We start from the raw sequence: 12,224 nt of genomic DNA, 5'->3' as shown, positions 1-12,224 counted from the left end.
AGACAGAAGCCAGCTCAGAAGCTGACCGCCGGAAATAAGGTGAGTCTGAGAGGGGTCACGACCACAGACATGACAGAGGAGGAATAGCTATAATATACAGATTCCAGTTCACTATCACAACCATAGCCAAATCCATTCTTCCCCAACTTGAAATTGCCTCAGTTAGAATCAATCATCTAACCCTGCAGGAACACCTTAACAGACCACCAGGTAACTGGCAGGATTGCCAAACACACTTTATGGACTTTATAGCGAACACATGTGTTTCTACCTCCAATCTTCTTATAATAGGGGATATCAACCTGCACCTTGAAGATCTTAACTCATTAAACACGCGTGAATGTAAAGACTTCCTCCAACTATGGAATCTTCATTGGCCAAATATGCAGCCAACCCATATCAAAGGACACACACTAGACATTATTACACACAAATTCTCCCCTGACTCAAATCTTGTACTAATAGATACAAAGTGGGCAGCTACACCATGGTCCGACCACTACAAAGCAAACCTTCCCCTTCAATGGCGAATGAAAGTTTCACACCATAAACAAGAACGAACAACCTATACCACGAGAGGCAAAATAGATCCGTTAACATTCTGGGAACAATTCTACAATAATGAATGGACTGCACTGACAGATTCAAACCAATTTCTTCAAGAATGGGACAATAGATGCAGAAGCATACTAGACAACATAGCACCATTCCAAACCAGAACCTCACACAGAAAGAACTCAATATCATGGTTCAACGAAGAACTGAAAAAACTAAAAACACAAGTTAGAAGGTTAGAACGAGCATGGAATAAAAAGAAAGACGACTCCGCACTCAACGCTTGGAAGCAACTTCAAAGAAAATACAAATACACCATTAAACAAACTAAAAGATCATATTAAAAAACTAAAATCGGATCAGACTACAAGGATACACATAAACTCTTCCAACTCGTGAACAAATTACTAGATACTACACCGGTGACTTCTAACAGCACAGACACACCAGCAGCTGACAATCTTGCGAAATACTTCAAAGAGAAAATTGTAAAGTTACGACTCACGAAACCTGTCAATACCACCGACTATGTAAAACTCCTCGACTGCCTAGACCCAACCCCTGGTGAACACCCAGCTGACAGAACCTGGACCAACTTCGACACATTATCGGACGATAACATCTTCCAAACCCTTAAAAGATTCGCCAAGTCATATTGCAAGTTAGACATATGCCCCAACAACCTTATAAAATTTGCTCCTCAACAATTCATATCAAACCTCATGAAGCACTTGAACTATATGCTACAAAATGGATTCTTCCCAAAGAATAAAGGAAATATCCTACTCACTCCTATACCCAACGATGCTAAGAAAAGTACAAGTGACCTAACCAACTACCGCCCAGTAGCATCCATTCCTCTGATAACCAAACTAACGGAAGGGATGGTGACCAAACAACTCACCAACTACTTAAATAAATTTTCAATAAAAGATCTTCAGCCTCTACTTGTTATGATTGGGGTCAGAACCCCTCTCAAACTTACCTCTTTCCTGGGGGTCAGCTTCTTAGCTGGCTTCTGTTTCTTTTGTCTAACCTTTCTGAGCTGGCTCTGTCTCTCTGTGCTGGCAGCTTCCAGCAGCATGGGGTTAATTGTTTTACTTTACTACAGCTGTATGGGTGGACTGAGTTAGCTCTACCTCTCTTTGGGTGTACTGGTTTCAAGTGCTTCACGGTGTTGCATTGGTGTGGGTTGGGCCTCTCTGGGTCAGTGTGCTTTTGCCTAGGTCTAGGGAGTGTGACATCATCAGGGAGGGCCTTGATAAGGAAGTGGTGTTGTTTCCTTCAGAGCTTTGCAACGGTTGTGTTTGCTTTAGGTAGGGTGGTGCAGTGTGCACTTCTGACTTTGTGTCTAGTTTCCCTGCTTGCTTTTGCTAAGGTCCAGGTTAGTGTTAGTGCAGTGTGCACTGGTGTTTGTGTGTTTAGCTTTCCTGCTTTTCCCTTATGGTTGCCCTGCTTTTCCCTCTTGGTTTTGGAAGCATTGCTGTGTGTAGGGCTTTGGAAGCTCTGTTGCTGATAGAAGTACTTCTGGTGTTTGTGCTATTGGGAGCATTGCAGAGTTTGCTGTTGGTGTTTGGTGCTTTAGAAGCACTTTTGGCTTATGTATTAGCTTCCCTGCTTTTTCCTTGTGGCTCCCCTGTCTTCCCTTTTAGTGCTAGGAGCTCTTTTGGTTGTTTGGTGCTTAGGAGCACCTTAGTTAGTTTAGAGTTGTAGAGCACTGCTTGTAGCTTGGTGCTTAGTAGCACCTGTGTTAGCTTGTGTATTTAGTTCCCTGCTCTGTTAGTTTAGGGCTTAGGAAGTCCCTTTGTTGAGCAGGGCTTAGGAGCTCCTGTTTAGTATAGGGCTTAGGTAGTCCTTTTGTCAGTTTTCTGTTAGGAACACTCCTGCTGGGTTAGGGCTTGGGAGCACTTAGATCAGTTTAGGTTTAGGAGTACTTCTGTTTCCAGTCCTGGTCCCTGTGTCATCCAGTATCCGGTAAGTTCTGCCGGCCACTCGAACCCAAGGGCTCAACCCTTGGGGGGGGGGGGGGGGTAGTGGCCAAGCGCAGGTGAAGCTGTGCGGACCAGTCCAGTGTGCTCCAGTCCAGTGTGTGTTCCAGTTCGGTGTCCTCCAGTCCGGGGGATTCCAGTCCGTGTGTTCCGGTTGCTGGGCGGTGCCTGCAGTCCCTGCCGGTGCCGGTGTGCTTGCCCAGCGTTGATTGGTGGGTTTTGCCTGCTGCTGTCACTCCTCGTCAGCAGCCCAAGGGCTCATGTTTGCTCCAGAGCCCGGCCCCGCGGGCTCTGAACCTGAGAACCTGACACACGACTCCCAATCAGGTTTTCGGTCTAACCACAGCACCGAAACAGTACTAGTTACTCTCCTGACTAAATTTAAACAAGCTATAGCAACAGGAAACAACATACTTCTACAATTCGACATGTCCAGTGCTTTCGACATGGTTGATAATGGAATATTATTATACATCCTAGAATAGTTCGGAGTTGGAGGTAACGGAATTGGTTTAAAGGCTTCCTCACCACAAGATCATACCAAGAGGCTCATTTTCAAAGCACTTAGCCTCCCAAAGTTCCATAGAAACCTATGGAACTTAGCCTCCCAAAGTGCTTTGAAAATATGCCTCCAAGTGATATCAAACTCGACTACATCAGCCCTATGGATACCTGATTGTGGAGTCCCTCAAGGATCTCCCCTCTCGCCAACCCTCTTCAACTTAATGATGACAACCTTGGCCAGGTTATTATCCAACCAAAATCTCAATCCATACATATACGCAGTTGACGTAACAATCTACATCCCGTTCAAACATGATTTAAAGGAAATCACTAACGACATCAACCAAAGCTTCCATATTATGCACTCATGGGCGGACGCATTTCAGCTGAAACTTAACGCAGAAAAAACACAATGTCTTATACTCACCTCACAACATAACACTAGCAAATTCACCACAATAAACACACCAAACCTGTCCCTTCCCGTTTCAGACACCCTGAAAATTCTTGGAGTTACCATTGATCGAAATCATACTCTTGAAAGTCATGTGAAAAATACAACCAAGAAGATGTTCCACTCAATGTGGAAACTTAAAAGAGTAAGACCTTTCTTCCCAAGGACCATCTTTCGCAACCTAGTACAGTCAATGGTGCTGAGTCACCTAGACTACTGCAATGCACTCTATGCTGGTTGTAAAGAGCAAATCATCAAGAAACTTCAAACGGCCCAGAATACTGCAGCCAGACTTATATTTGGAAAAACAAAATATGAAAGCGCAAAACCCCTAAGAGAAAAGCTACACTGGCTTCCACTCAAAGAACGTATTGCGTTCAAGGTATGCACTCTCATTCATAAAATCATTCACGGAGATGCCCCAGCCTACATGTTAGACCTAGTAGACCTGCCCCCCAGAAACGCTAAAAGATCATCCCGCACATTCCTGAATCTTCACTTCCCCTGCTGTAAAGGTCTAAAATACAGACTAACGCATGTGTCAAGATTTTCCTACCTGAGCACGCAGCAATGGAATGCATTGCCACTTAACCTAAGAACTATTCACGAACTAACCAACTTTTGTAAATCTCTGAAGACCTACTACTTCAACAAGTCATACCACAATGATCAATAACTGTAAATGTAACACTTCTCCACTTTACCTATACTTGGAATTGTTTTCCTCTCATATCTGTTCGCTTAATCTTACTATGTCAGCCTTGTTCTCTATGTAATACCAACTGTTATCTAATCTGGTATGGCGAATGCCATAACGATACATTGTAAGCCACATTGAGCCAGCAAATAGGTGGGAAAATGTGGGATACAAATGCAACAAACAAAATAAGCATATCAGTATTCAAATGTGCATTCCGAGGGATGCACAGCTGTTTAGGAGCGATGCACAGAAATGCCAAATTACCTTTACCAACTGAAATTTAATGGGCAGTCTGGAAAAGCTGTAGCATGACAGCTTCGGTACAGCCACCCATGACAGGCAGGTGGGAAAGGCTGAGAGTCGGGCCAGAGCCTGACATCCCACGGCAGCCTGTGCAGCAGAAGCAGTGGCAGGAGCAGCTCCTGAGAGCAGGAGAGACAGGTGGGCAGGCCAGCTGGAGACAGACGAGTTGCAAGTTTATACCCAGCTGGAAGCAGGAAGAACAGCTAGTCCAGTGACCAGAGCCATGAAGCAGAAAGAACAGCCAGTCCAGAGTGAGCGCCTGAGCTGGCCGCCATGCCAACAGCATTCCCTGAGGGGGGAGAGCTCCCGGTCAGCGCCCATCTGCCGACACTCCTACTAGCTCTAGAAGCACGGCCCCAAGCAATCCTTTCCACGATCTGTGTTTTGCCCTCCACAGACTTGCTGCTCGACATCTCCCCACAGCCATTTTGAAAAACAATAAACCCTACACAAGGCGTTCATACATGCAGCTTGTATGTGTGCATGAAAGCCATGTGTAGCACACACTGAACGAGCATGCACAGAGCAGCCAAGCTTAGTGATTGACTGTTCTGCGCATGCCCAGATCAAACCTTTACATGACCTGTAACAGGGATACAACTCTTACCTGAACTCTCCCTCAGAGTTAAACGGATTGCTCACAGATAGGTTAATTTCTTTCAGTTCGTAGCAGGGTGATTCACATTTTACTGTCCCCTAAAAAAGAAAATATGGGCATTATAAAAGTGTGGAAAAATGTATAGCCATATATCCTGGAAGTACAAAGAAGCACCAATGGCCAGTGTGGGATAGTCAAGAGTCCTCTATTAATAAAGGACTCTAGGTTATCCCACGTTTTTTGAACGGCCCTTAGTGCTTCTTTGTACTTCCACTGTTGGGTGTACTTTGAGTAAATCGAGTGTAGTACCGGAAGACTGGAGGGTAGCCAATGTTACTCCGATTTTTAAGAAGGGTTCCAGAGGAGATCCGGGAAATTATAGACCGGTGAGTCTGACGTCGGTGCCGGGCAAGATGGTGGAGGCTATTATTAAGAATAAAATTGCAGAGCATATACAAAAACATGGACTGATGAGACAAAGTCAGCACGGATTTAGTGAAGGGAAGTCTTGCCTCACCAATCTAATGCATTTTTTTGAGGGGGTAAGCAAACATGTGGACAATGGGGAGCCGGTTGATATTGTATATCTGGATTTTCAGAAGGCGTTTGACAAAGTGCCGCACGAAAGACTCCTGAAGAAATTGCAGAGTCATGGAATCGGAGGTAGGGTATTATTATGGATTAAGAACTGGTTGAAAGATAGGAAGCAGAGAGTAGGATTGCGTGGCCAGTATTCTCAGTGGAGGAGGGTAGTTAGTGGGGTCCCGCAGGGGTCTGTGCTGGGTCCGTTGCTTTTTAATGTATTTATAAATGACCTAGAGATGGGAATAACTAGTGAGGTAATTAAATTCGCCGATGACACAAAATTATTCAGGGTCGTCAAGTCGCAGGAGGAATGTGCACGATTACAGGAGGACCTTGCGAGACTGGGAGAATGGGCGTGCAAGTGGCAGATGAAGTTCAATGTTGACAAGTGCAAAGTGATGCATGTGGGTAAGAGGAACCCGAATTATAGCTACGTCTTGCAAGGTTCCGCGTTAGGAGTTACGGATCAAGAAAGGGATCTGGGTGTCGTCGTCGATGATACGCTGAAACCTTCTGCTCAGTGTGCTGCTGCGGCTAGGAAAGCGAATAGAATGTTGGGTGTTATTAGGAAGGGTATGGAGTCCAGGTGTGCGGATGTTATAATGCCGTTGTATCGCTCCATGGTGCGACCGCACCTGGAGTATTGTGTTCAGTACTGGTCTCCGTATCTCAAAAAAGATATAGTAGAATTGGAAAAGGTACAGCGAAGGGCGACGAAAATGATAGTGGGGATGGGACGACTTTCCTATGAAGAGAGGCTGAGAAGGCTAGGGCTTTTCAGCTTGGAGAAGAGACGGCTGAGGGGAGATATGATAGAAGTGTATAAAATAATGAGTGGAATGGATCGGGTGGATGTGAAGCGACTGTTCACGCTATCCAAAAATAATAGGACTAGAGGGCATGAGTTGAAGCTACAGTGTGGTAAATTTAAAACGAATCGGAGAAAATTTTTCTTCACCCAACGTGTAATTAGACTCTGGAATTCGTTGCCGGAGAACGTGGTACGGGCGGTTAGCTTGACGGAGTTTAAAAAGGGGTTAGATAGATTCCTAAAGGACAAGTCCATAGACCGCTATTAAATGGACTTGGAAAAATTCCGCATTTTTAGGTATAACTTGTCTGGAATGTTTTTACGTTTGGGGAGCGTTCCAGGTGCCCTTGACCTGGATTGGCCACTGTCGGTGACAGGATGCTGGGCTAGATGGACCTTTGGTCTTTCCCAGTATGGCACTACTTATGTACTTATGTACTTTCTCTGTAGCCATATATCCTGCCCAGGGGTGTGCTGGTAAATTTTTAACAACAGGCTCTTTCTCCGGACGTAGCCAGCTCTGCAGTTGGGCCAGGGGTGGCCGGGTGGAGGGGGGGGGAGCAACACTTGCCTCTCTCTCCTCCCTCCCTTCGTGCAGGCACGCTAGTCATACCTTTGCTGGCAGCCAATAAATGGACTGCCACCACTCCCGACGTCTTGCTTTGAGCAGCATGCTGAAACTTCTCACACATGCTGGAGAAGTCCCAGCCTGCTGCCCAGAGCTGGAAACAAGGAGCTGGGAGCAGCAGTAGTCTATTTACTTGGCTGGCAGGGCTCAGCATCCCCACCAGCAAAGTAAAAGAGAATTCAGCAGGGGGCCCAAGCCCACATTTTGGAAGCCAGTTGTTCAAGTAGCCATGGAGGGGCCTACTTTAAAAACCGGCTCCCAAAATTCTTAAAAACTTAACAACCGGCTCTTGCGAGTCTGTGAGAGCCTGCTCCAGCACACTACTGATCCTGCCACACCCTAGGCATATATGTTTTGATTTAATCACAAAAACATTTTTTTAATGCCATGGTAGAGCAGAGCAAAAGCCTGAAAGTCCATTTCCAACAATGGCTACTCCAGGCTACTTGGAAGTACGTAACAGATTGTAATGAATGCTCAGTTCCTTACTGTTCCCTCCTGGCCTTTCCCCAAAGTCTGTCTGGCTAATAGTCATTTATGGATGTTTCCTCCAGAAATTTAATTGAATATTTTGACACCCAACAGACAGGACTTAATAAGGATCTGGGTTTTCTAGCCCATTATAAACCATAAAGTTGTATTTCTCTGTTTATTTCTCTGTTTATTACCCTCCTCTCACCTACCAACACCCATCCTGTTTGAATATCAATGAAATGCTTTGATGTCCCCATGCATACCCCCACCCTCCCACATTTTCCCACCTTTTTGCAGGCTCAATGTGGCTTACATGGAACTGTAATCGGCGTTAACCGATTTCGGTATGAACAAATACAAGTTGCGATTAATATCAAGGTGATATTATGTACAGTGAGATACATGTAAGGTCAAGACAATTGGGGAGAACTTAAAGAGGAAAGAAGATATGTCCGTTACGATCTTTGGTTAAGTTGTGTCGCAGATGTCCAGGTTTAAGGCATATTGTAGAAAGAGGTGCATGTAAATTTTGACACGCGTAGCTGAAAAGGGGGTATCAATCACATTTACACTTGTTACAGAATTTGAGGGAATGCACATACATTTAGGTGCAGGCATTTTACACCAGGTTTTCAGTGGCATTAACAGCCATGCTTAACCGTATACGCATTTCCCCAGCCTACAATAGTGCATTACTGTAGATGGAGTTTATAGAATAGCACTAGGCGTGTTATTCCAACATGCCTACATTTTACATGCCATATACACAATCTGCCCTTAAATGTACAAATGGTGCTATTATGTGCATGCACACTCCCAGTTAGAGAAATCCTCTTCACATTTCATGGGTCATGTATCTTCTTTATGGCTAAAGAAAGCAGGTGGATGAACACAGTGGTCATTTTGCAGATGTTCCATAGTGGTTGTATATGGGACATGCTACATAGAGGAATGAGGTTTAAAAAAAAAAAACGCAAGACACACTGCTTTTATCTTAATTTGCGTTCACTTTGAACTTCTGCAAAAGGAATTCCCCACTCCACCCTCTTAAAACAAAACAGTTTTTCCTCCAATTCTCTATATCCTCCGATGTCCCCGATAACCTCAGATTCACACTGAGACAGCAAAGCACTCCACCCTAATAAATACCCACACATTTTATAGTGCTATAATTTGATGTGTGTTCAGGGCTGTTAAACCTAGAGTTCTTCCACTGAAAGCAGTGCAGGAAAAACTTCTTGAGTGAAATAAATAAGCTGTTTCCAGTGTGTCTGCTGGAGCTACTTTGGCAGCAATGACCCCTCCCCCCCCCCCCCCCCCCCCGCATCTAAGTAATTTACCCCTTGAGCCCTTCAGCCTTTGAGTGTTAGCATTAAGTAAGACCACCCCCATCTCTCTGGGAACTGACCTTATAGCCACTCCAACATCAGTTTCCACTAGTTCTATATCAACGAATAATCCCATCAAATAAATCTGAAGGTTCCCTGTAACCTCCAACCCCACCAGCAGACATCATGGGGCCAATATTTAGACTGCAGGAGTTAGCTGGGCTGCTTCTTGTGACGAACCCAGAAATTCAATTGTGGGCTGTACCCGGTGACTAGCACTGAATTTCCAGGGGTTTTTGGCCGCTATGCATATAGCTGGTTAAGCCGATACTCATCAGCTGACCGGCCAAGCTATAACGGCCAAAGACAGACCTGCAATTTATGCAGGTCTATCTGGCCGCTAAACCTAGCCGGTCAGCCAACGACTACTGACACCAACCGGCCATGTCACGCAATATAGCTGGTGAGCCACTAATATTCATTGAGTGAAAAACATTGTCTAAAAAAAGCGAATATTTATAGGTCCATTTTACGAAGAATGTTGAGATGTCCAGTTCAGGACATGCTCAGTTCGGATGGTATTTTAAAGAAAGGTTCTGCCAAATGTGGAGCCATTTGTAAAAAACATAGTTACATAGTAAATGACGGCAGATAAAGACCTGTACGGTCCATCCAGTCTGCCCAGCAAGATAAACTCATTTTACATAGTATGTGATACTTTATATGTATACCCAAGTTAGATTTGTCCTTGCCATTCTCAGGGCACAGACCATATACGTCTGCCCAGCACTGTTCCTGTACTAAAAGTTCTGAAGCTAACGTCAAAGCCCCTTAAAATTTACACTCCAGCCCATCCCTATCTATTCAGTCACGATCAGGGCATAGACCGTAGAAGTCTGCCCAGCACTGGTTTAGCTTCCCAACCGGTGTTGCCACCCAATCTCCACTAAGATTCCACAGATCCATTCCTTCTAAACAGGATTCCTTTGTGTTTATCCCAAGCATGTTTGAATTCCATTACTGTTTTCCTCTACACCAACTCCGGTGGGAGGGCATTCCATGTATCTACCACCCTTTCCGTGAAAAAATACTTCCTGAAATTACTCCTGAATCTGCCCCCCTTCAACTTCAATTCATGTCCTCTAGTTCTACCACCTTCCCATCACCGGAAAAGTTTTGTTTGTGGATTAATACCTTTCAAATATTTGAACGTCTGTATCATGTCATCCCTGTTTCTCCTTTCCTCCAAGGTATACATGTTCAGGTCAGCAAGTCTCTCCTCGTACGGTTTGCAATGCAAATCCCATACCATTTTCGTAGCTTTTCTTTGCACCGCTTCCAGTCTTTTTACATCTTTAGCAAGATACGGCCTCCAAAACTGAACACAATACTTGAAGTGGGGCCTCACCAATGACTTGTAGAGGAGCATCTCCTTTCTTCTGCTGGTTATACCCCTCTCTATGCAGCCTAGCATCCTTCTGGCCACAGCCATCGCCTTGTCACATTGTTTCTTCACCTTCAGATCCTCGGACACCAACACCCCAAGGTCTTTCTCTTGAGTCGAGCTTACTAATTTCTCCCCTCCTTTTCGGTATCTCTCTTTTGGGTTTCTGCACCCCAAGTGCATCACTCTGCACTTCTTGACATTCAATTTGAACTGATTGTGGACACAATACAGAAACCTCTATAATTTTCATAAACAATTAACAGAAAAAGCTTATAAACTTCAAATATCAAATATAAATTATAATTTATTTATTTTTTTATTTTTTGTTACATTTGTACCCTGCGCTTTCCCACTCATGGCAGGCTCAATGCGGCTTACATGGGGCAAGGGAGGGTTAAGTGACTTGCCCAGAGTCACAAGGAGCTGCCTGTGCCTGAAGTGGGAATAGAACTCAGTTCCTTAGTTCCCCAGGACCAAAGTCTACCACCCTAACCATGTGGCTGCGCAGGCCTCTGCCCCTGCGAGTCCGACGTCCTGCACGTACGTGCAGGACGTCAGACTCACAGAAACAGAAGCCTGCGCAGCCTTCTACATGGAATGTTGTTAGTGGAATAGCAACATTCCATGTAGAATCTCCAATAGTAGCAACATTCCATGTAGAATCTCCAATAGTATCTATTTTATTTTTGTTACATTTGTACCCTGCGCTTTCCCACTCATGGCAGGCTCAATGCGGCTTACATGGGGCAATGGAGGGTTAAGTGACTTGCCCAGAGTCACAAGGAGCTGCCTGTGCCTGAAGTGGGAATCAAACTCAGTTCCTCAGGACCAAAGTCCACCACCTCAACCACTAGGCCACTCCTCCACTGTTGTTACTATTGGAGATTCTACATGGAATGTTGCTAGTGGAATAGCAACATTCCATGTAGAATCTCCAATAGTATCTATTTTATTTTTGTTACATTTGTACCCTGCGCTTTCCCACTCATGGCAGGCTCAATGCGGCTTACATGGGGCAATGGAGGGTTAAGTGACTTGCCCAGAGTCACAAGGAGCTGCCTGTGCCTGAAGTGGGAATCGAACTCAGGACCAAAGTCCACCACCCTAACCACTAGGCCACTCCTCCACTGTTGCTACTATTTGAGATTCTACATGGAATGTTGCTATTCCACTAGCAATATTCCATGTAGAAGTTGGCCCTTGCAGATCACCAATGTGGCCGCGCAGGCTTCTGCTTCTGTGAGTCTGACGTCCTGCACGTACGTGCAGGACGTCAGACTCACAGAAACAGAAGCCTGCGCAGCCTTCTACATGGAATGTTGCTAGTGGAATAGCAACATTCCATGTAGAAAATAGTAGCAACATTCCATGTAGAATCTCCAATAGCAGCAACATTCCATGTAGAATCTCCAATAGTATCTATTTTATTTTTGTTACATTTGTACCCTGCGCTTTCCCACTCATGGCAGGCTCAATGCGGCTTACATGGGGCAATGGAGGGTTAAGTGACTTGCCCAGAGTCACAAGGAGCTGCCTGTGCCTGAAGTGGGAATCGAACTCAGGACCAAAGTCCACCACCCTAACCACTAGGCCACTCCTCCACTGTTGCTACTATTTGAGATTCTACATGGAATGTTGCTATTCCACTAGCAATATTCCATGTAGAAGTTGGCCCTTGCAGATCACCAATGTGGCCGCGCAGGCTTCTGCTTCTGTGAGTCTGACGTCCTGCACGTACGTGCAGGACGTCAGACTCACAGAAACAGAAGCCTGCGCAGCCTTCTACATGGAATGTTGCTAGTGGAATAGCAACATTCCATGTAGAAAATAGTAGCAACATTCCATGTAG

At 45.0% G+C, this 12,224-nt stretch overlaps 1 protein-coding gene across 1 annotated transcript in view; it reads right to left on the bottom strand.

Annotated features, from left to right (window-relative positions):
• The window catches only part of CFAP47 (cilia and flagella associated protein 47), a 1,083,264-nt gene that overhangs the window by 600,875 nt on the left and 470,165 nt on the right, over positions 1 to 12,224 (bottom strand). The window contains 1 exon segment of the mRNA XM_030202357.1: positions 5,112 to 5,200. Within this exon segment, the coding sequence (XP_030058217.1) occupies positions 5,112 to 5,200 (89 nt within the window).

The sequence above is a fragment of the Microcaecilia unicolor genome, chromosome 4 (assembly GCF_901765095.1).
Source record: "Microcaecilia unicolor chromosome 4, aMicUni1.1, whole genome shotgun sequence".
Lineage (NCBI taxonomy): Eukaryota > Metazoa > Chordata > Amphibia > Gymnophiona > Siphonopidae > Microcaecilia > Microcaecilia unicolor.
This window is presented reverse-complemented; position numbering and strand designations above follow the sequence as displayed.